At 52.8% G+C, this 18,650-nt stretch overlaps 3 protein-coding genes across 8 annotated transcripts in view; 2 read left to right on the forward strand and 1 right to left on the reverse strand.

The window, feature by feature from the left end:
• Nucleotides 1-897, forward strand: part of GLB1L (galactosidase, beta 1-like) — a 9,665-nt gene extending 8,768 nt beyond the window's left edge. For all 3 annotated transcript variants that reach the window (XM_011932206.1, XM_011932207.1, XM_011932208.1), the window contains one exon: nucleotides 147-897. In XM_011932206.1, the coding sequence (XP_011787596.1) occupies nucleotides 147-422 (276 nt within the window). In that variant the 3' untranslated portion in view covers nucleotides 423-897. The remainder of the gene's footprint in view (nucleotides 1-146) is intronic.
• Nucleotides 847-8,011, reverse strand: ANKZF1 (ankyrin repeat and zinc finger domain containing 1). 3 transcript variants are annotated; one of them, XM_011932203.1, is made up of 14 exons: nucleotides 7,868-8,005; nucleotides 7,363-7,540; nucleotides 5,443-5,555; nucleotides 5,119-5,221; nucleotides 4,798-4,991; nucleotides 4,299-4,411; nucleotides 4,057-4,204; nucleotides 3,547-3,775; nucleotides 3,202-3,357; nucleotides 2,180-2,666; nucleotides 1,907-2,018; nucleotides 1,618-1,785; nucleotides 1,399-1,484; nucleotides 847-1,176 (listed from the first exon to the last, which is right to left on the reverse strand). In XM_011932203.1, exons 2-14 carry the CDS (start codon nucleotides 7,508-7,510, stop codon nucleotides 1,053-1,055), a joined length of 2,181 nt encoding a protein of 726 aa, XP_011787593.1. In that variant the 5' UTR covers nucleotides 7,511-7,540; nucleotides 7,868-8,005; the 3' UTR covers nucleotides 847-1,052. The 3 variants fall into 3 exon arrangements, with proteins under 3 accessions (XP_011787593.1, XP_011787594.1, XP_011787595.1); XM_011932204.1 differs by having other exon boundaries at nucleotides 7,810-7,878; XM_011932205.1 differs by lacking the exons at nucleotides 5,119-5,221; nucleotides 5,443-5,555; nucleotides 7,363-7,540 and having other exon boundaries at nucleotides 7,868-8,011.
• Nucleotides 8,012-8,050: 39 nt separating this feature from the next.
• Nucleotides 8,051-18,392, forward strand: ATG9A (autophagy related 9A). Of its 2 annotated transcripts, XM_011932220.1 has the most exons (16): nucleotides 8,086-8,233; nucleotides 9,277-9,328; nucleotides 9,699-9,830; nucleotides 9,939-9,982; nucleotides 10,825-10,889; nucleotides 12,213-12,374; nucleotides 12,573-12,714; nucleotides 12,931-13,679; nucleotides 13,763-13,916; nucleotides 14,021-14,200; nucleotides 14,576-14,824; nucleotides 15,344-15,522; nucleotides 15,627-15,744; nucleotides 16,471-16,693; nucleotides 16,876-17,021; nucleotides 17,317-18,392. In XM_011932220.1, the coding sequence occupies exons 3-16, from the start codon at nucleotides 9,728-9,730 to the stop codon at nucleotides 17,320-17,322; spliced, it is 2,520 nt and encodes an 839-aa protein (XP_011787610.1). In that variant the 5' UTR covers nucleotides 8,086-8,233; nucleotides 9,277-9,328; nucleotides 9,699-9,727; the 3' UTR covers nucleotides 17,323-18,392. The 2 variants fall into 2 exon arrangements, with proteins under 2 accessions (XP_011787611.1, XP_011787610.1); XM_011932221.1 differs by lacking the exon at nucleotides 9,277-9,328 and having other exon boundaries at nucleotides 8,051-8,233.
• Nucleotides 18,393-18,650: the final 258 nt, after the last annotated feature.

The following is an 18,650-nucleotide window of genomic DNA, read 5'->3' on the forward strand; positions in this document are numbered from 1 at the left end:
GTGGTTTGGGTAGCAGGGAGGTAAAAGAGAAAAATCACAGGAGAGGAGCAGAAAGTATCCTCTGATTAGAAACCCAAAAGGGTATGATTCTACCCCTGGAGAGCTGACCCTTTCTTTTCCCCTCTTTCCTGCTCCCTATTCCCCAGGGCCAAGTCTGGATCAATGGGTTTAACTTGGGCCGGTACTGGACAAAGCAGGGGCCACAACAGACCCTCTACGTGCCAAGATTCCTGCTGTTTCCTAGGGGAGCCCTCAACAAAATCACATTGCTGGAACTAGAAAATGTACCTCCCCAGCCCCAAGTCCAATTTTTGGATAAGCCTATCCTCAATAGCACTAGTACTTTGCACAGAACACATACCAATTCCCTTTCAGCTGATACACTGAGTGCCTCTGAACCAATGGAGTTAAGTGGACACTGAAAGAAAGGTAGGCCGGGTGTGGTGGCTCACGCCTGTAATCCCAGCACTTTGGGAGGCTGAGATGGGTGGATCACCTGAGGTCAGGAGTTCAAGACCAGCCTGGCCAACATGGTGAAACCCCGTCTCCACTAAAAATACAAAAATTAGCCGGGTGTGATGGTGGGCTGCTTGTAATCCCAGCTACTTGGGAGGCTGAGGCAGGAAAATTGCTTGAACCCAGGAGGCGGAGGTTGCAGTGAGTGGAGATTGTGCCACTGCACTCCAGCCTGGGTGACAGTGAGACTCCATCTCAAAAAAAAAAAAAAAAAAAGAAAGGTAACCCTTGGACCTGGGACATGGAGTGGGCAGGATCCCTTGGTGCTGGCCACAGTGACCATAAGGAATTAAAGGCCACAATGCCTCTGAATGTAAGTACAAGCACACATTCCTTGCCAAACTTTATTGTGATTAAAGTTCCAAAGACAGTACCAGCTCCACATGCCTCTGTGGCCCTGTCTTTGCCCTGGTTCCCGAGTGTCCTTCACCCCTATCTTCCAAATAACCTCTGGTTTCATGGGGATGAGAAAACCTAGGGCTGTTGTGAATGTGCCCTCAGGTCCCTGAGTTGGCCCCAGGTAGAGCTGTAAGAGATCAGGAAGAGGGCCTCCCTGCCTGACGGCGATGATCCTGGAGGCAACGTGTGGAGCAGAAAGAGAAGTCGAGGTAGTGAAAGGGAGTGAGGCCTTGGAGGGATGCCCCACAACTCCAGCAGCGTCTGAACAAGAGGAAGAAAAATGGCTGGACAGGTACCCCAGAAACTTTCCAATCCACGCTCTCCCCATCCCTCCTCCTGCCATTTCTGTTTCCACTGCAGCATCTGCCAGAACATCTCAAATCTCCTCAATAACCCTTCTGAATACTGTGCAGGCACTCATTTCACCCCCAATAGTCCCTGCAACATTACAGTACACCCACTCCCTCATCCCCCGCCCCATACCGAGTATTGACGATTGCAGAGTCAGGGATTGGAGGGGTAGGGGCTCCCAACTGGGCAGCGAGTCGGCGATCTGCAGCCAGAGCTCTCTGAGGGAGACAAGTTGTGTTAAGGACAAGGCCCCAGTGGTGAGTAGGGCACCAAGAGGTGACAGCTGCAAGCTGGGGAAGGGGCTAGACCTCTAGGAAGCCTTTCCATGGACAAGAGAACCTCCAGTCTCACCTTCTCTTGGTCACTGAGGGCGGCAAATCGCCGCTGCTCTTCTCGTTCACGCTCCTCCTGCTCCTGCTGCCTCCGCTGCTGTTCCTCCCGTTGCCGCCGGGCTGCCTTCTGCTCCCTTTTCCGTGTAGCCTGCCGTGCCTCCATTTCTGGTGTCAATGGTCCTGGCACCTGGAGGATTTCAAATATAAGACCCTATAAGCTCTCCTTGGTAAAACTGCCAGAAGTAGAAAGGATCTAGCCAGGAACGGTGATGCTTCCCACTCTGCTTATCCTTCCTATTCCAGCTGACCTGAGCCTTGTTGTAATCATAAGCATCTGGATTCTTCTCCATGAACCTTCGGAACTCATTACGTGTTGATTTGTCAGCTGCAACGGTATAAGGTGGCCGGGCCCGAGAGTCCCTAGGCGCAAAAACTCCAAAAATGGGTTTAACTTGCCTCCTACCTTTCCTAACATCACCCAACCAGATCAAGAGAATATTGTCAAGTAGCCAGTGCTAACTTTAACCTCCAAATTATCCTCTCTATACCCAAAATGACTCAGGATAGGGACCTTTACTCACTGCACAGTGGGGTCGGCACCTGCTTCCAGCAGCAGACGAACCACTGAGCCTCTGCCAGCTGCAGCTGCTGCATGCAGGAGAGTAAAGCCACCAGAGCCCAAGGGGGCACTGAGCAGAGACAGAATTCCAGCGTCTGCAGGGCTGGGTGTTAGCTGGAGCTTCAGCACTCCAAAATCTCCAGCTCGGCAAGCAGCAAGCAGTGCATCCCAGAGCTCTCGCTGACCAGGGGCTTTGGCCTCATCCAGCAAAGGACCCAAGGGGGCTACAACTGCCTGGGATGACTGTGTGGAAGGCTCATCTTCTTGAGGCTGCTGGAGAAGAATCCGATGTGCCCCAGCCTCCTGGTCTTGGCTTTTCTCCTTCTTATTCCTTTTTCTCCTTCTCCGCTTGGGCAATACTTCAGACTCACGAAGATCCAGAGTCCCCACAGTCAACTCCACTAACTCCAACTCTACCTGAAAGCCATCTTCTCCCTCCGACCCTGAACCTAGGGAAAAACCTGACATGTGAAATCCATCTAGGGAGTACTCAGAGGGTGGAAGCAGATGCATAAGAATGAAAGCCTGAAATGAAATTGTTTTTGTCACCCAGATAAAGTAGCACATCAAGAGTTGAGTCCATTATATCACATGCAGAAATGAGACTCTCAGCCCAGACAAGAACAAGTCGCTGGACTCTCCCTGTGAGCAGCCTTAGGATGCTGCACAATAGAGGAAAACATGGAAGCAGCCCTCAGTCTCAAACCACAGCATCCAATCAAAGATAAACTATGTGAGATCCATGCAACACATTCACGCATCTGCTCCACGCGAACACTTTCTTAGCTCTGGGGAAACATCCATAACAAAAGAGATAATAGATTTGGAAAGGTCACTAAACATGTCTCAGTAATTGCTAAGATACAGACACTGTGTGGGTGTGTGTTTAAATAAGGAAATGGGTCAGTTATGAGAGTAGGGAATTTGCCACTGCATTTTTAGGACAGAAACTCAGATCTGACAGTGGCCAGATAGTAATCAAACCCTGTTTGGGAGATTCCTCATTCTGCCCAAGTGCTTCCTTTTCATCACTGCAGATCTTTCTTATTTCTTCCTCAGTAGGCTTCTTTCTCTCCTCTCTTACTGTTTTCCAGTGTGTCTGAGGTAAGTGCAGTCTGACTGCTTCCCGAGGGTCGTCTTCTGCCATAAAACAAAAGATCTTTCTCAACCTTATCTGAGGAGAAGCTAGTGGAGATTTCTCTCAATGCAGATGTAGCCGGGCTGCAGTGCAAGGCTTACAAAGTCCTCTGGATATACCAATGAGAATGGAGGCTTACGTTGGAGAGAACAGGAAGGTCTAGGGAATTGGGATCTGGAGCAAAGGCTCACCATAGACATGCAAAGTGGTCAGCTTATGGAGCACACGCTGTAGCTCTTGGAAGGTGGGTCTGCGGGTGGCGAGGGGGATATCCCAAAGTCGGGGATCCCCCCTTTGCAGGGGTGCCCCCTTGCCTCCAAAGAACAAAGACCGGCCAGAGCGGGGAGCACGCAACAGTATTGTACCAGCCTCCTCCAGCGCCTTAGCCCAGCCTGGCCCTGCCAGCAGGTCACGAACATCCTAGAAAAGAGAGTAACTCAGTCCTGCATACCTTCACTTGGTATTTTTAAATCTCCAACTAAAAAAACGGCCCACAGAAGTGCAAGGAGTAGAAAGTAGAGGATAACACGGAGAAACAATGAGAGGACTAAGGCTCCTGGGGAATCCCTCATCTACCTTTGTCCACCTATAATGAAAATTGGAAGGATATGAGTCAAAAACCTTCCTACTTAACAGTGAGTTGAACTGAGATGCACAAAGAGTATGGATCCGTACCACCAGAGCTAAAAGGCTTAACTCACCTTATATAGTGTGGCTTCATTGTAGCGCCTCAGGTTGGCTCCAGCAGAGCGTGATGGCCCACCCCGGGCATCCCGAAGCCCCTGGGCTGTGCCCCGCTTGGCCCGCACCGTATAGCGGTGAAAGGTTTTGTGTATCACCACTTCTCTTCTGTAGACAGCACAGACTCAGTACTGGAGACCAGCTGGTGCTCCCTAGCTAACAGGATCCACTCCATCCTTACCCTCATGCAGCACCCTCTCACCCTTGAAATATGGCACCAGCAAAGTGCCCAGCTGCAGCCATGAGCACCACGCAGTCTCTGGGACCTCTACTTTGCAGGTTCTGTAGCAGCAGTTCTGCCTCTCCTGGGGGATCCTTGATGACAGAGAAGCATCAGAAACATATCTGTTGCATTCACTGAGAGCAAGAAACCAAGGGCCAATTTTCACAAACATTATTTCATTTAATATTACCACCCTGAGACTTGTTTCCATTTGACAAACAAGGAAATTTGAGGCTTGGAGAGGTAGTTAAGATGAAGTGGTAGAATCACAATTCAAACCTAAATTGGTTTGTTTCCAAACTTAATTCCCTTAAACTTAAAATTCAGGCCAGTTTCAATCCAAAACTATGTTGTCAAGCGTGATACCCACACCCAACAGGAAGGAAAAGAAGCAGGGAGAAATGCACTAGGCTAAGGGAAATCTAGGCTGGGTGTACAAAAAGCTGGGGTTAGCCATACAACCTGTACTGTCACTTGCCTGATGAGGGCCTAGGACACAGCGGTAGGCATAAAGAAACTGGCCCTGGGCATTCTGGAAAAGAACCCGATGAGGGAAAAAGCCTTGGGGTTGGCTAAACTTCTCAAATGTAGCCCTCTCCTGATCCAGTGTCTGCAAGTCCTCCTCACTGGCTGAGTCTGAGTCTTCTGATCCCGAGATGCTGGAAAGATCTCCTGAGGACAGACAACATGAGATACACAAGTTTGGTACCCCATCTTTGTTCTTTGATCAAACTCTAAACTAGTGCTTTCTTATACCTCCATGTCCTACTCCTACATAGGTCCCCCTACCAGTCATCACCTGTGGAGCTCTGCTTTTCAAAGTCCAGGGCAGACAGGAGAGGCTTGTCCTTGAGACGTTGCTTTAGGTTAAACCGATGCCAGTCAAGCTTATAATGTTCCCTCTAGTACAAAGACAAAGAGTGAAATAAAGGTAGAAATATGCCCCAGCCTGGCCTTGTGTATTGGCCAAGACCAGTTATAGAATTCTAGGAAGTACGACCAGGTAACACCAACTGCCTCAGTCAAAGCATGGACCTTTATGAAGACAAATCAAATGTCTACCTCTCCGCACCCACCATTACACTTTTGCTTCTAACATCTAGTTCTGCACCTGACCTATTACCTGTTCTTGGTGGTTCTGGAAGGTTTGGTCACAGGATGAACAGAATAACTTGTCTGAAATATCCACAGGACCCTGGAGTAGCTTTCTTTCTGGGCTTTCTCTCTCCCCTGAGCCTAAATAAGGGAAGAGGAATTAGACATAGAAAGGGAGCCCAAATCCACAGTGACAAGAATTATATTCAGTGTGTGATATACAAAGCAGAGGAGGATACAAGAGATGGCATGATACTGCCTTCAAGGAATTTACACTCTAGTAGTCATGAAATAAACAGTACAGCAATCACTTAATGCAATAAACATGCTTCTGAAAAGATGTATGTAAAATGAATGGAAATAAAATTGGCCACAGTGGCTCACGCCTGTAATCCCAGCACTTTGGGAGGCTGAGGCAGACAGATCACGAAGTCAGGAGATCGAGACCATCCTGGCTAACACGGTGAAACCCTGTCTCTACTAAAAATACAAAAAATTAGCCAGGCTTAGTGGCAGGCACCTGCAGTCCCAGCTACTCAGGAGGCTGAGGCAGGAGAATGGCGTGAACCTGGGAGGCGGAGCTTGCAGTGAGCCGAGATTGCGCCACCGCACTCCAGCCTGGGCGACAGTGAGACTCTGTCTCAAGAAAAACAAATACATAAAAAATAAAGTAGGCCGGGCGCGGTGGCTCACGCCTGTAATCCCAGCACTTTGGGAGGCCGAGGCGGGCGAATCACAAGGTCAGGAGATCGAGACCATGGTGAAACGCCGTCTCTATTAAAAACACAAAAAATTAGCCGGGCGCGGTGGCGGGCGCCTGTAGTCCTAGCTACTCAGGAGGCTGAGGCAGGAGAATGGCATGAACCCGGGAGGCAGAGCTTGCAGTGAGCCGAGATCGCGCCCCAGTGCACTCCAGCCTGGGCGACAGAGCGAGACTCCGCCTCAAAAAAAAAAAAAGTAAAATGAATGTAAACAAAAGCTGGCCCTGGGCATTCTGGAAAAGAACCCGATGAGGGTAAAAGCCTTAGGGTCGGTTAAACTTCTCAAATGCAGCCCTCTCCCAAGATCCAGCGAATGCAAGTCCTCCCCACTGGCTGAGTCTGAGTCTGAGTCTTCTCTAATTTAAATTAGCCAAACAGATTGTTTAGGCGAATCCTAAAGAAAATAATTTCGGTTCAGTTTAAAATTATTTTTAACTGTACAAAAACCACTTCCCAAATGCTATTTTTTAAAGTTTACATTTCCAATTAGTGTACAGTTTGTCTAAGAAGAGGTGCAAGAAAAGATTTAGCCAAACTAGAGTTACACAAAACAGGCCCGACACGGTGGCTCAGGCCTGTAATCTCAGCACTGCGTGAGGCTGACGCAGGCAGATCACTTGAGGCCAGGAGTTTGAGACTAGCCTGGCCAACATGGTGAAACCCCGTCTCTACTAAAAATACAATAATTAGCCGGGCGTGGTGGTGCGGGCCTGTAGTCCCAGCTACTCGGGAGGCTGAGGCAGGAGAATCACTTGAACCCGGGAGGCGGAGATTACAGTGGGCGGAAATCCTGCCACTGCACTCCAGCCTGGGCGACAGAGCAAGACTCTCAAAAAATAAAGCTATACAAAACAAATAATACATTGTTTTATATTCAGCAAAAAGGAATAATTTGAGTGGGGCCCGGTTAAATGTGGAATATATCTGACAACTTTATCTCTACAAAGTTTAAAATGTTTTTGAAGGGAATGGTGTTAACGTGAGAAGACATATGCGATGGCAAAAAGACTTGTTTGAAAACAAGGGCTGTGCTGGAAATTACCCAGAGATTAAGTTAATTTAATCAAGCAGAAAGATGAAATCAACTGGTCTCCTAAGCTCGGGAGTACCAATAAGAATGTGTTCCCTGAACGAGCAATACGTTCTAAGGAGCCCTGTCACGTTTCACATGAAACCTTCCCGGATACCTGAACAGGAAGTACGCGGAGCCCGGGCCAGAGCCTCCCCAGGCGCGTGGCTCACCAGGCTCAGGCCCTGAAGGACCGGAGCATCCGCACTGAGGTCAAACAGGGAGATCGACGCAGGAGCCTGGGCTGCATCTGGAGCCGGCGACATGGCTGAGCAGAAATTACTTAGCAGCAGCTCCTGGAGTAGAAAGCGTGTCACAAACAGAGCTCCTGCAAACGAGATCCTACTGCTGCGTCTCCTGCCTGCCTGACTTCGTTCCCCCTGCACCGCAAGGCTTCTCGTCCCTCATCCTGCTACCAGCTGTGAGATGAATACCTTGACCCCAGTCCGGTTTCTCAAACCCCCAGGCTCGGCCCACAAAAGAATGAAATGGGCATCCAGCTCCCAAATCGAGTCCAACAGAGTTAAAAATCACTGAGGTTGCCTAGCCGAACTTTCTTCGTTACCCATGCGACCAGCAATGACTGGCCCGCGTAAACTCGCCCGCGCCCTTAGAAGCCGCACCAACTGTCCCGAGAGCTGAGCGGCACGCAAGTCCTCAAGTCGGCAGCCGGATTTCTGCAGCACAACAATCCCCGTCACTACGGAGCAGCGAAGAGGACAACCGGCGGCGTCCGCACCTGAGCCCCGCCCCACGTACAGCACACTATTGGGCCGCTGACTGTCCGAGACCCGCCTCGAGCCTTTAGTCTCGTCTCTGAAGCCGAGAATTGGCAGTTGTGTCTCCACCCCCCGTGCTTATTGGCCAGCCTGGCTGCGGGTGACAGTGAGTGGCAGACACCGGGCCTAGCGCTCCGGATTGGGCCGAGCCAAGCCGAGCCGAGCCGAGCCGGCGGAGCCTCTGGAATCACACGGGTCGCTGTTTCTGAGGTGAGACGTGAGACAGTTATTGGAATCCCAGGGCCCGTGTCTGGCCTTGCCCAGGGGTGCCTGCGGAGCCCTAAGTGAACTCGCGGCAGGTAACGGGGGAAGGGGCGCCGCCGGCGGGGCGGGGGCGTGCAGCCGGAATGTTTTGATTGCGGGCGCGCGCAGACGAGGGCGCGCGCGGGCGCCGGGGCCGCGCACAAGGTTGTCCGCTGTTGGGAGCTGCCAGCCCTTGGCCTGGGGCCGGGCGACCCTGGGGCGAAGTGGACTCCGGTCCACGGTCGCCGCGGCTGGATGTGGGGAGGCAAGCCAGCCCACCCGGGCTATCAGCTGTAGGGCTGACTCGATCCCCGGAACATCCGCAGGAACCCCTAAGCCTAGGCCCAGCCGGCCGGGGCTCCACGGGCCCTGGTCCACACGGACCCTGTGAGTGGTGACTTCCCTGAGGGGCAGGACTCTCACTTGCCCAGGGAATCCCACCGGGGCCAGGCTGGGCCAAGATCCACGGCCCCCAGGGGCTGCACGGACAGGTGAGTACCACGACCATGCCTGGCTCCCAGGACCTAGGGAACCCACAAATTCACCTAGGATCGGGGGTCTACACTGACCCAGTCAAGGTTTCCCATCCAGCAGGTTTGCTCACCGGCTGGATCTTTGGTGCTAGGGAAGTAAGAAGAGGGTGACCAGAAAGGTCCTCTTGAGGAAAGACTCTCTTGGGGTTTTGTGGACCCTGAGAAGTATGTCATTTCTGAGGCTAAGGTGGAGCAATGGAGAGAGTCCAGAGGGGCCCCTGGCCTCAGGTCTGTACCCACTCATTCTCCATGGGGTCCCTAAGTTACTTCTTGAGACTCTGGAGTTGGAACAGTGGCCCTGTTTAGCGCAGCCAGAGGAAGTGCTGGTAGTCCTGGGCTGGAAGGGTGCTTCTTCCTCACTGCAGCCTTCCTGCCCCATGCTTGGCCTCCTCTTCATGGGGTGTGGATGGGTGGGAGGGTGGGGTTCCTTTTTATCCCCACTCCCCACTCTCTGGGGCCTGACATCTTCTCCTCCAGCAGCTGCAGAGCATCGAGGGCTGGAGTGGAGCACATACTGTCCATGGAGCTGGTAGGGCCATGTGCTTTTCTCAAACATTTGTTTGCAAAGTGCTTCCAACCTGCTAGTCTCTTGGGAGACCAGGGTGGGGGAGGGACTTTTCTGTCCTTTAAATGGAAGATGAAACAGCCTCCAACAAAGGGGCAGATTCTGGCTTTGGGCCAGGAAGGCAGCAGTAGATGCCCAGACTGGCCAGAGTTAAGGCCCCCCTAGCCCTGAGCTTACTGCCTTCCTTGTGTTACTACTTCTCTGCCTCTGAGCCAAGCAGGCTGGTAGTGGAGACAAAGCCCAACGGTACTTTCTTACTCCTTTTGGCACTAGGCAGGGCAGCCCGTGGGCAGCAGCTGGAACTGAATCAGGGTCTCTTCTTCCTCATTGGCAGGTGGTCAAGGTGGACAGGGGGTGGTGGTGATGGCGCAGTTTGACACTGAATACCAGCGCCTAGAGGCCTCCTACAGTGATTCACCCCCAGGGGAAGAGGACCTGTTGGTGCACGTCGCTGAGGGGAGCAAGTGTGAGTTCTTGGACATGACAGCCATAGGGAGAGCTGATGGAAGACCGTGGAGGGAGCAAGGGGCTTGTGTTCTCCCAGAGCTCTGACATCTCTGTTCCTATCCCACAGCACCGTGGCACCATATTGAAAACCTTGACCTCTTCTTCTCTCGAATATCCTTTTGTGTTTCCGAGTTGGAGCTCTGGGACCTTTAGTGTCTCTCTAAGCCGGGTCTCTGGTGGAAGGTGGGGGTAGGTTTGACTCTAATACCTGGAATGGGGAATGGAGCTCATCCTGAGGCTGAAAGAGGCTGGTGAAATCATCATTAAGTAATGATAGCCCACATTTACCAAGATCTGTTGCCCGTGTCTACTTTGTGGTGTTAATTTGTGGAGCCTTTCTAAGGGTAAGCCTCCATTTTTTTTTTTTTTTTTTTTTTTGAGATGGAGTCTCTGTTGCTGCTAGAGTCCAGGGGCAATCTCAGCTCACTGCAACCTCCACCTGCCGGGTTCAAGGGATTCTCCTGCGTCAGTCTCCCATGTAGCTGGGATTACAGGCACCTACCACGATGCCTGGCTATTTTTTGTATTTTTCATAGAGACAGGGTTTCACCATTGTTGGCAAGGCTGGTCTTGAACCTCCTGACCTCAAGTGATCCACCCGCCTCAGCCTCCCAAAATGTTAGGATTACAGGCGTGAGCCACCACACCCAGCCGAGCCTCGTTTTTGATGGGATGTTAATAATCGTAAAAAGTAACATCTTTTGACTCATTCTGTGTCAGCTCTGTGTTAAATACTTTACATGCATTATCTCAGACCTAATACTCCCATGAGATAAGTGTTATTCATTCCTAATGTGCCACTGTGGACGGACAAAAGTTGAGAGGTTAAGTAACTTGGTAAAGTCACACAGCTAGAAAGTCACAGAGCCAGGACTTAAGCTTGAGTGTGTTGACACCAAAGTCTGTGCTCTTACCTGCTGTCTTTACTGACCACTTTTTCTTAACAATTATACGTTTATAATCTGCACCAGAAGAATGGCTTCACATGTATGCTCATCGGGGAGATCTTTGAGCTCATGTAAGTATAAGAAGGGACAGATGATGTGGTAAAAGAATACGTCTTAGTCTTTCCTCTCCTTGCACTCATGCCTGGCCCAACCTGCCAGTACAACTCAGTCCTAGGCTAAAACTTTGTAGACCTCTGTAGTTCAGGGACTGGGTGTGGCACCAAAACTTACAGCTTCACCTTTCTTTTTTTTGAGATGGAGTGAGTCTCACTCTGTCGCCCAGGCAGGAGTGCAGTGGTGCGACCTTGGCTCGGTGCAATCTCTGCCTCCCAGGTTCAAGTGATTCTCCTGCCTCAGCCTCCTTAGTAACTGGGACAACAGGCATGTGCCACCATGCCTGGCTAATTGTTTTTGTATTTTTAGTAGAGATGGGATTTCACCAAGTTGGCCAGGCTGGTCTCCAACTCCTGACCTCAGGTTAGGTTATTCACCTACCTCGGCCTCCCAAAGTGCAGGGATTACAGGCATGAGCCACCGTGCCCGGCCAAGCTTTCTCAAAAGAAAAGCTTTCCAAGTCTTATCTCTTCCGTGAAGAGAACCCAGGCCTTGGTTGGGCACGGCAGCTCACACCTATAATCCTAGCACTTTGGGAGGCCCTAAAAATACAAAAATTAGCCGGGTGTGGTGGCGCATGCCTGTAGTCCCAGCTTCTTGGGAGGCTGAGGCACAAGAATCACTTGAACCTGGGAGGTAGAGGTTGCAGTGAGCTGAGATTGTGTCACTGCACTGCAGCCCAGGTGACGGAGTGAGACTCTCTCTCAAAAAAAAAAAAAAGGAAAAGAAAAAAGAACTCAAGTCTTGACCTTGATCATCTCAATGCTCCAGTGGAAAATACATTGTTCAGTCAGGAGGTCTCAGAGATGCCAGCCACAGAGAAAAGCCTCTGTTCTGCCTTGGCTGTACCATGGCCTGCTCCTAGGCAGAGAGCCTCCTGGGAGAGAGAAGCCATATAGCATTGCCAAAGGGGAAGGGGCTAAGAAGCCCTCCTTCAATCAGAAAACTCCCCCAAGGGCTTTTAACTACAACCTCAAAAGGCAATCAGGGACTGGAGATCAGAGACCCACAGGATGAAACCTTCAAGAGTCCAGAAGTGGTGGCTGAGGTTACCATGAGGTGAGGAAAGCAGGCTGCAGCTGTGGCAGCTGAGGCTAAGAGCAAAGAGTGGGCCTGAGACAGTTCTGTGGGGCTGAGGAGCAGAGAGGGCCCACTGGGAGTTCTCCAGGCCCTTCCAGTTTCCAGTCTTGTTCTGCTACCTCCAGACTCTTCTCTTCCCACTGGGTTTCACTGGGGCCTCTCTGGCTCTCAGACTGCACTCCTTCTTTCCAACTCTCCAGGCAGTTCCTCTTTGTGGTTGCCTTCACTACCTTCCTGGTCAGCTGCGTGGACTATGACATCCTATTTGCCAACAAGATGGTGAACCACAGTCTTCACCCTACTGAACCCGTCAAGGTCACTCTGCCAGACGCCTTTTTGCCTGCTCAGGTCTGTAGTGCCAGGTAAGGGCTGCAAGTCAAGAGGACACCATAGCCTTGAGTTCTGCTAGCAGGTGGGTAATAGAGTGGAGTCTGAGGCAGCAACTCATACTCCAGAACTGACTCAGGCTCAGTCTTGCAAAAATACTTCAGGATAGCAGCGTCTCTACCAAGACTCCTTCCTTGAGGGCCACCTCTCCTCCCCTTCTTTTTTCCCACCAGGATTCAGGAAAATGGCTCCCTTATCACCATCCTGTTCATTGCTGGTGTCTTCTGGATCCACCGGCTTATCAAGTTCATCTATAACATTTGCTGCTACTGGGAGATCCACTCCTTCTACCTGCATGCTCTGCGCATCCCTATGGTAAGACTGGGAAGTTGAGCACTTAGCCCATAGTCTAAGATGTATTGGGAGGTATGGGTGTATACCTGGGCATCAGTTGTCCTTATCTGTCACTGGCAGGTCAGGAAGTGTCTCTTAAGCTCACAACCCTTGAACCTCACTTCTAATACAGGGCAAGGGGGTCGAGGCAACAACTCCACCTTCCATACTTTGTCTCTTCCCCACCTCACCCTGCAGTCTGCCCTTCCGTATTGCACGTGGCAGGAAGTGCAGGCCCGGATCGTGCAGACTCAGAAGGAGCACCAGATCTGCATCCACAAACGTGAGCTGACAGAACTGGACATCTATCACCGCATCCTCCGTTTCCAGAACTACATGGTGGCACTGGTTAACAAATCCCTCCTGCCTCTGCGCTTCCGCCTGCCTGGCCTCGGGGAGGCCGTCTTCTTCACCCGTGGCCTCAAGTACAATTTTGAGCTGATCCTCTTCTGGGGACCTGGCTCTCTGTTTCTCAATGAATGGAGCCTCAAGGCCGAGTACAAACGTGGGGGGCAACGGCTAGAGCTGGCCCAGCGCCTCAGCAACCGCATCCTGTGGATTGGCATCGCTAACTTCCTGCTGTGCCCCCTCATCCTCATATGGCAAATCCTCTATGCCTTCTTCAGCTATGCTGAGGTGCTGAAGCGGGAGCCGGGGGCCCTGGGAGCACGCTGCTGGTCACTCTATGGCCGCTGCTACCTCCGCCACTTCAACGAGCTGGAGCACGAGCTGCAGTCCCGCCTCAACCGTGGTTACAAGCCCGCCTCCAAGTACATGAATTGCTTCTTGTCACCTCTTTTGACACTGCTGGCCAAGAATGGAGCCTTCTTTGCTGGCTCCATCCTGGCTGTGCTTATTGCCCTCACCATTTATGACGAAGATGTGTTGGCTGTGGAACACGTCCTGACCACCGTCACACTCCTGGGGGTCACTGTGACCGTGTGCAGGTGGGCCAGGGCCGCAGGCGGGAACAAGCAGTCTAGCATTCCTGGGAAAGGCTTACATCTCACCATGACCCTGATCCCACTAGGTCCTTTATCCCGGACCAGCACATGGTGTTCTGCCCTGAGCAGCTGCTCCGCGTGATCCTCGCTCACATCCACTACATGCCTGACCACTGGCAGGGTAATGCCCACCGCTCACAGACCCGGGACGAGTTTGCCCAGCTCTTCCAGTACAAGGCAGTGAGTGGAGTTGGAGTTAGGGCCTGCTAGAGACTGGCTGGTAGCTTGGTGGTGAGGGCTGGGCTCCCTCCTGCTCGCTTGTGACCTTGGTCCCGCCCTTTTAGGTGTTCATTTTGGAAGAGTTGCTGAGCCCCATTGTCACACCCCTCATCCTCATCTTCTGCCTGCGCCCACGGGCCCTGGAGATTATAGACTTCTTCCGAAACTTCACCGTGGAGGTCGTTGGTGTGGGAGATACCTGCTCCTTTGCTCAGATGGATGTTCGCCAGCATGGTCATCCCCAGGTACTGGGAGAGGCAGGAGCCAGGTGGCCAGGGATAATGCTGGAACATACAGTGTCTTTGGGAAAACCACAAAAAGACACCTCTTCTGAGTCACACAAAGGCAATCCTATACCAGGGGCACACTGCTTGGGAGCCTGGGCTGGATTTCAGCCCTAATTTGCACCCTGGGCCAAGCTCCCTTAAGAAAGGCACAACACAAGTAACTGGCTCAGCATGCGGCCCCGCCTGGGGTGGGGGGCACCAGGGCCCCTGGGAAAGATTGATAGTGCACTGTGGTTTCCATCCTCCAAGGGTAAGGCCTCTCCACTAATAGGGAAGGTGCAGGAAGGCTCCTGGAAGAGAACAGTCCTGCTTACTCTGCTCTTCCTTGTGCAGTGGCTGTCTGCTGGGCAGACAGAGGCCTCAGTGTACCAGCAAGCCGAGGATGGAAAGACAGAGTTGTCACTCATGCACTTTGCCATCACCAACCCTGGCTGGCAGCCACCACGTGAGAGCACAGCCTTCCTAGGCTTCCTCAAGGAGCAGGTTCAGCGGGATGGAGCAGCTGCTAGCCTCGCCCAAGGGGGTCTGCTCCCTGAAAATGCCCTCTTTACGTCTATCCAGTCCTTACAATCTGAGTCTGAGGTGTGTTCCTGGGGACTGGGAGATGATGGGCAGAGTGGACTTCAGGAACTGGGAGTTGAGGACCGGGCATGGGGTGGAAGGCTTCCTTCTGTCTCTTCAGTATGCACCATTGGGGCCTGAGATACAGAATACTAGAGGACCCTGGAGGCCTTTTTTGTTTCTTTTTTTTTTTTTTTTTTTTTTTTTTTTTGAGACGGAGTCTCGCTCTGCCGCCCAGGCTGGAGTGCAGTGGCCGGATCTCAGCTCACTGCAAGCTCCGCCTCCCGGGTTTACGCCATTCTCCTGCCTCAGCCTCCCGAGTAGCTGGGACTACAGGCGCCCGCCACGTCGCCCGGCTAGTTTTTTGTATTTTTTAGTAGAGACGGGGTTTCACCATGTTAGCCAGGATGGTCTCGATCTCCTGACCTCGTGATCCGCCCGTCTCGGCCTCCCAAAGTGCTGGGATTACAGGCTTGAGCCACCGCGCCCGGCCTTTCGTTTCTTAAGAATTCTACCTACCCCTACCCCTTTCTTTCATAGCCCCTGAGCCTTATTGCAAATGTAGTAGCTGGCTCATCCTGCCGGGGCCCTCCACTGCCCAGAGACCTGCAGGGCTCCAGGCACAGGGCTGAAGTGGCCTCTGCCCTGCGCTCCTTCTCCCCGCTGCAACCTGGGCAGGCGCCCACGGGCCGGGCGCACAGCACCATGACAGGCTCTGGGTGAGTAAATGGGGGCCAAGATGGGAGGGCATGGCAGCCCTCAGCAGCTTGTGTGGGTCTTGGAAAAGTTCACAGCTGCTGTCTGTCTGTACTGGGAGAGACAGGGTGGATGCCAGGACAGCCAGCTCCGGGAGCAGCGTGTGGGAAGGACAGCTGCAGAGCCTGGTGCTGTCGGAATACGCGTCCACAGAGATGAGCCTGCATGCCCTCTATATGCACCAGGTGAGTACGCAGCTGAAAAACAGAGTAGAGGGTTTAGATGCGGAGAAGTAAGACTGGGGTTCCAAACCCTTCTCTGCCATTTACCTGCTCTGCCACCCCCAATCCCATATCTACCTTCTTAATACCCTTTTTAGCTAAGCGTGCTCTCATCCAGGGCCTTCACACACTTGCAGTTTCCCCTTCCTAGAATCCACTTCCCTGGGATATCCAGATGGCCTCCTCCTTCTTCTCAGGTCTCTGCAGCTGCCGTTTCCCTAAGACTTTCTCTGATTACTCTCAGTAGAAGGCTTCCTTGCCACCCTCCTGAGTCTTCCTGTCTTAGTTTTCTCCATAGCATTTAGCACCATGTGACATACCGTGCTTTTTCCTTATTTGCTTATTCTGTATCCCCTCTACCAGTATATAAGCCTCACAAGGGCTGGCATTTCTGTCTGTTTTGTTCACTGCTGTCTCCCCACACCTAAAAGAGTGCCTGGCACTTAGACCATCAGTCGGTTTGTTCTTGAATCAAATGAATAGGTAAAATGAGGGCCATTACAACACAGGCTTGTGAATGTAACCTGCAAAGATCAGAGGTATATTACACACTATTAACATAATAGGTGCTCTGAGGCAAGGATTCTCAGGGAAGGGGTAAAGCAGGAACTGACTGATAGCAGGTTGGAGGGCAGCTGTTTCAGATGGACATCCTTCTGTCCCCCACTAACGAGCCCCCCATTTCTCCAGCTCCACAAGCAGCAGGCCCAGGCTGAACCTGAGCGGCATGTATGGCACCGCCGGGAGAGTGATGAGAGTGGAGAAAGCGCCCCTGATGAAGGGGGCGAGGGCGCCCGGGCCCCCCAGTCTATCCCTCGCTCTGCCAGCTATCCCTGTGCAGCACCCCGGCCTGGAGCTCCTGAGACCACCGCCCTGCACGGGGGCTTCCAGAGGCGCTACGGCGGCATCACAGGTATCCAGTTGGGGGTATAGAAAGAAACAGGCTGCAGGGAAGAGTAGTTCTTCCAGGGCCTCTCCAGGGGAAGAAAGAGGTCTGAGGGACCAGGCCCAAAGACTCACCCCCCAAGCAGCCCGCAGCCTGTTCCTCATTCTTGTGTTCCTTCTGTGAGTATGCTTACTCTTACTTGTCTCCAGATCCTGGCACAGTGCCCCGGGCTTCCTCTCATTTCTCTCGGCTGCCTCTTGGAGGGTGGGCGGAAGATGGGCAGTCGGCATCAAGGCACCCTGAGCCCGTGCCCGAAGAGGGCTCGGAGGATGAGCTACCCCCTCAGGTGCACAAGGTAAGGGCCCCAGGACCTAGGAACAAGTGCCAGAAGTAGTAACTGTCCAGGGTGAGGTAACAGCCTTTCAGGGGAAGGAAGGTATGCCCCACCCCCACGCAGAGATTCTGTACCCTCCCCTCCAAAATACACTACCCCTTCTTTTCTCAACTGCTCTGCAGGGCTTGGTTTTTCCTTTCCTTACCTCCCCAGGAATCAACCTTTCCTGTCCCTTTATCTCTAGGTTTCTGTGGGGCTAGCAGGTATCAACCAGTAGCTGAAGACTATCTCTGTTACCAACCCTTTCTCTCCACAGGTATAGACAAAGCTGAGCAGGGTTCCTATGGCCCAGGATGGAGGCCACCGCTGCCCTGCCATCCCATCCCGTCTTTCCGCCATGGGAGGGCTCCTCTGAGTGTTGCCTGGCCCCACGTGTGTGGTGTTTGTGTGTCTGTGCCTGGCCAATGGAGGTGCCAACACTGGGCTTGCCACAGCCCCAGGAGAGGAATTTGGGGCCTAGGAACTGAGGGCACACAGGACTCTAGCCTCATCCCCAGGACCCCCTTGGCTCAGAGTGTGGTGCTAGAAACCGGTCCCCAGCCCAGCCCCAGTACTGCCACCTTTACACCTACCCCTGCAAGTCCCCAGAGGGCTGCCCACCACAGAAGCTGCCAAGCAGGGAGAACCTGTGCCAACTGTGGAGTGGGGAGGTTGGGCCTGGACCCTCAACCCCTGCAACGTTCCCTAGCCCCCTCAATAGATGAGCAGGTCAGGCTGTGGCCCTTACCTCACCTGCAGTTCTCGCCCAGTGCTGCAGCCGGCTCACCTCTCTCCGCTTCCTGCACATCACTGGCCTGTGTGTGCTGCTTGCTCCTGTTCTGTTCGCTTGCTCCCGTTCCGTTCGGCTTTTGCTTTGCGTTGGGGTGAAGGCCCTAGCTTCCAGCTCCCCTCAACGCTATCTTTTGACACTAAGAAAGGAGGTTTCTAAATTGTAGGAGCAGGATGGAAATACTTTGCTGCCCTTTCCAACTTTTAGGATGGGCCCCCAGGAGACTAAGGTCTTCCTGGGCCCTCATTGCTGCTTATCGTACCCCCCATCACCTGCACATGGGACAGACCGGGCTGGAGGGTGACCTCAGCTATGTACGTCCCAGCAAGAGAGCTCTGGCCCGCATCTCGCTGTCCCCTGGAGGGGGGTGAAGGGCGATGCCTCGCCCGAGGCTTTGGGCTGCTGCACTGCATGCTGGGACTGCTCCTACTCTGTCCCACCCCTCACCCAGCTGTGGTCCGGCTTTGGGAGAGTGGTGAATTACGCTGCCCGAACTCGGAGCGGAGCAGGGTACGGACCGTGTACAGCTTGATAACCCTTAATAAAAAGGGAGTTTGACCAGATTTCTTGTTGTCTCGCGCGGCTAGAATCCTGGAAACAAGAGAAATGGGATGGACTCGGCCGGGGTCTAGAGCAAAGTATGTTTAGGCCGTCGCTCAGATACGCTGAGCTAGGCGGCTGGCGGAAGGGCAGCTTCCGACCCACGGTTCCGTGGAGGTCTGTTTCCAGCCCCAAGCCACGATTCCGTGGAGGCTTCCAACCGAACGTGGTGGTCGGATTTCCCGCCCTGAGCACGTAAACAAGCCGGCTCTACCTCTCTT

This window comes from Colobus angolensis, unplaced genomic scaffold (assembly GCF_000951035.1).
Source record: "Colobus angolensis palliatus isolate OR3802 unplaced genomic scaffold, Cang.pa_1.0 Scaffold95, whole genome shotgun sequence".
In the NCBI taxonomy this organism is placed as follows: domain Eukaryota; kingdom Metazoa; phylum Chordata; class Mammalia; order Primates; family Cercopithecidae; genus Colobus; species Colobus angolensis.

What these genes read in the sequence shown, in the direction of transcription:
- ANKZF1 (XM_011932203.1), bottom strand. Translation starts at nt 7,510, where the DNA reads ATGTCGCCGGCTCCAGATGCAGCCCAGGCTCCTGCGTCGATCTCCCTG. An exon ending in TCCGCGTACTTCCTGTTCAG is followed by an intron (nt 5,556 to 7,362) that starts GTATCCGGGAAG and finishes TCCCTTATTTAG; the next exon opens with GCTCAGGGGAGAGAGAAAGC. An exon ending in GGTGCCGACCCCACTGTGCA is followed by an intron (nt 2,019 to 2,179) that starts GTGAGTAAAGGT and finishes TTTTGCGCCTAG; the next exon opens with GGACTCTCGGGCCCGGCCAC.
- ATG9A (XM_011932221.1), top strand. Translation starts at nt 9,728, where the DNA reads ATGGCGCAGTTTGACACTGAATACCAGCGCCTAGAGGCCTCCTACAGT. An exon ending in TTGACCTCTTCTTCTCTCGA is followed by an intron (nt 9,983 to 10,824) that starts ATATCCTTTTGT and finishes TAACAATTATAC; the next exon opens with GTTTATAATCTGCACCAGAA. An exon ending in GTCACTGTGACCGTGTGCAG is followed by an intron (nt 13,680 to 13,762) that starts GTGGGCCAGGGC and finishes TGATCCCACTAG; the next exon opens with GTCCTTTATCCCGGACCAGC.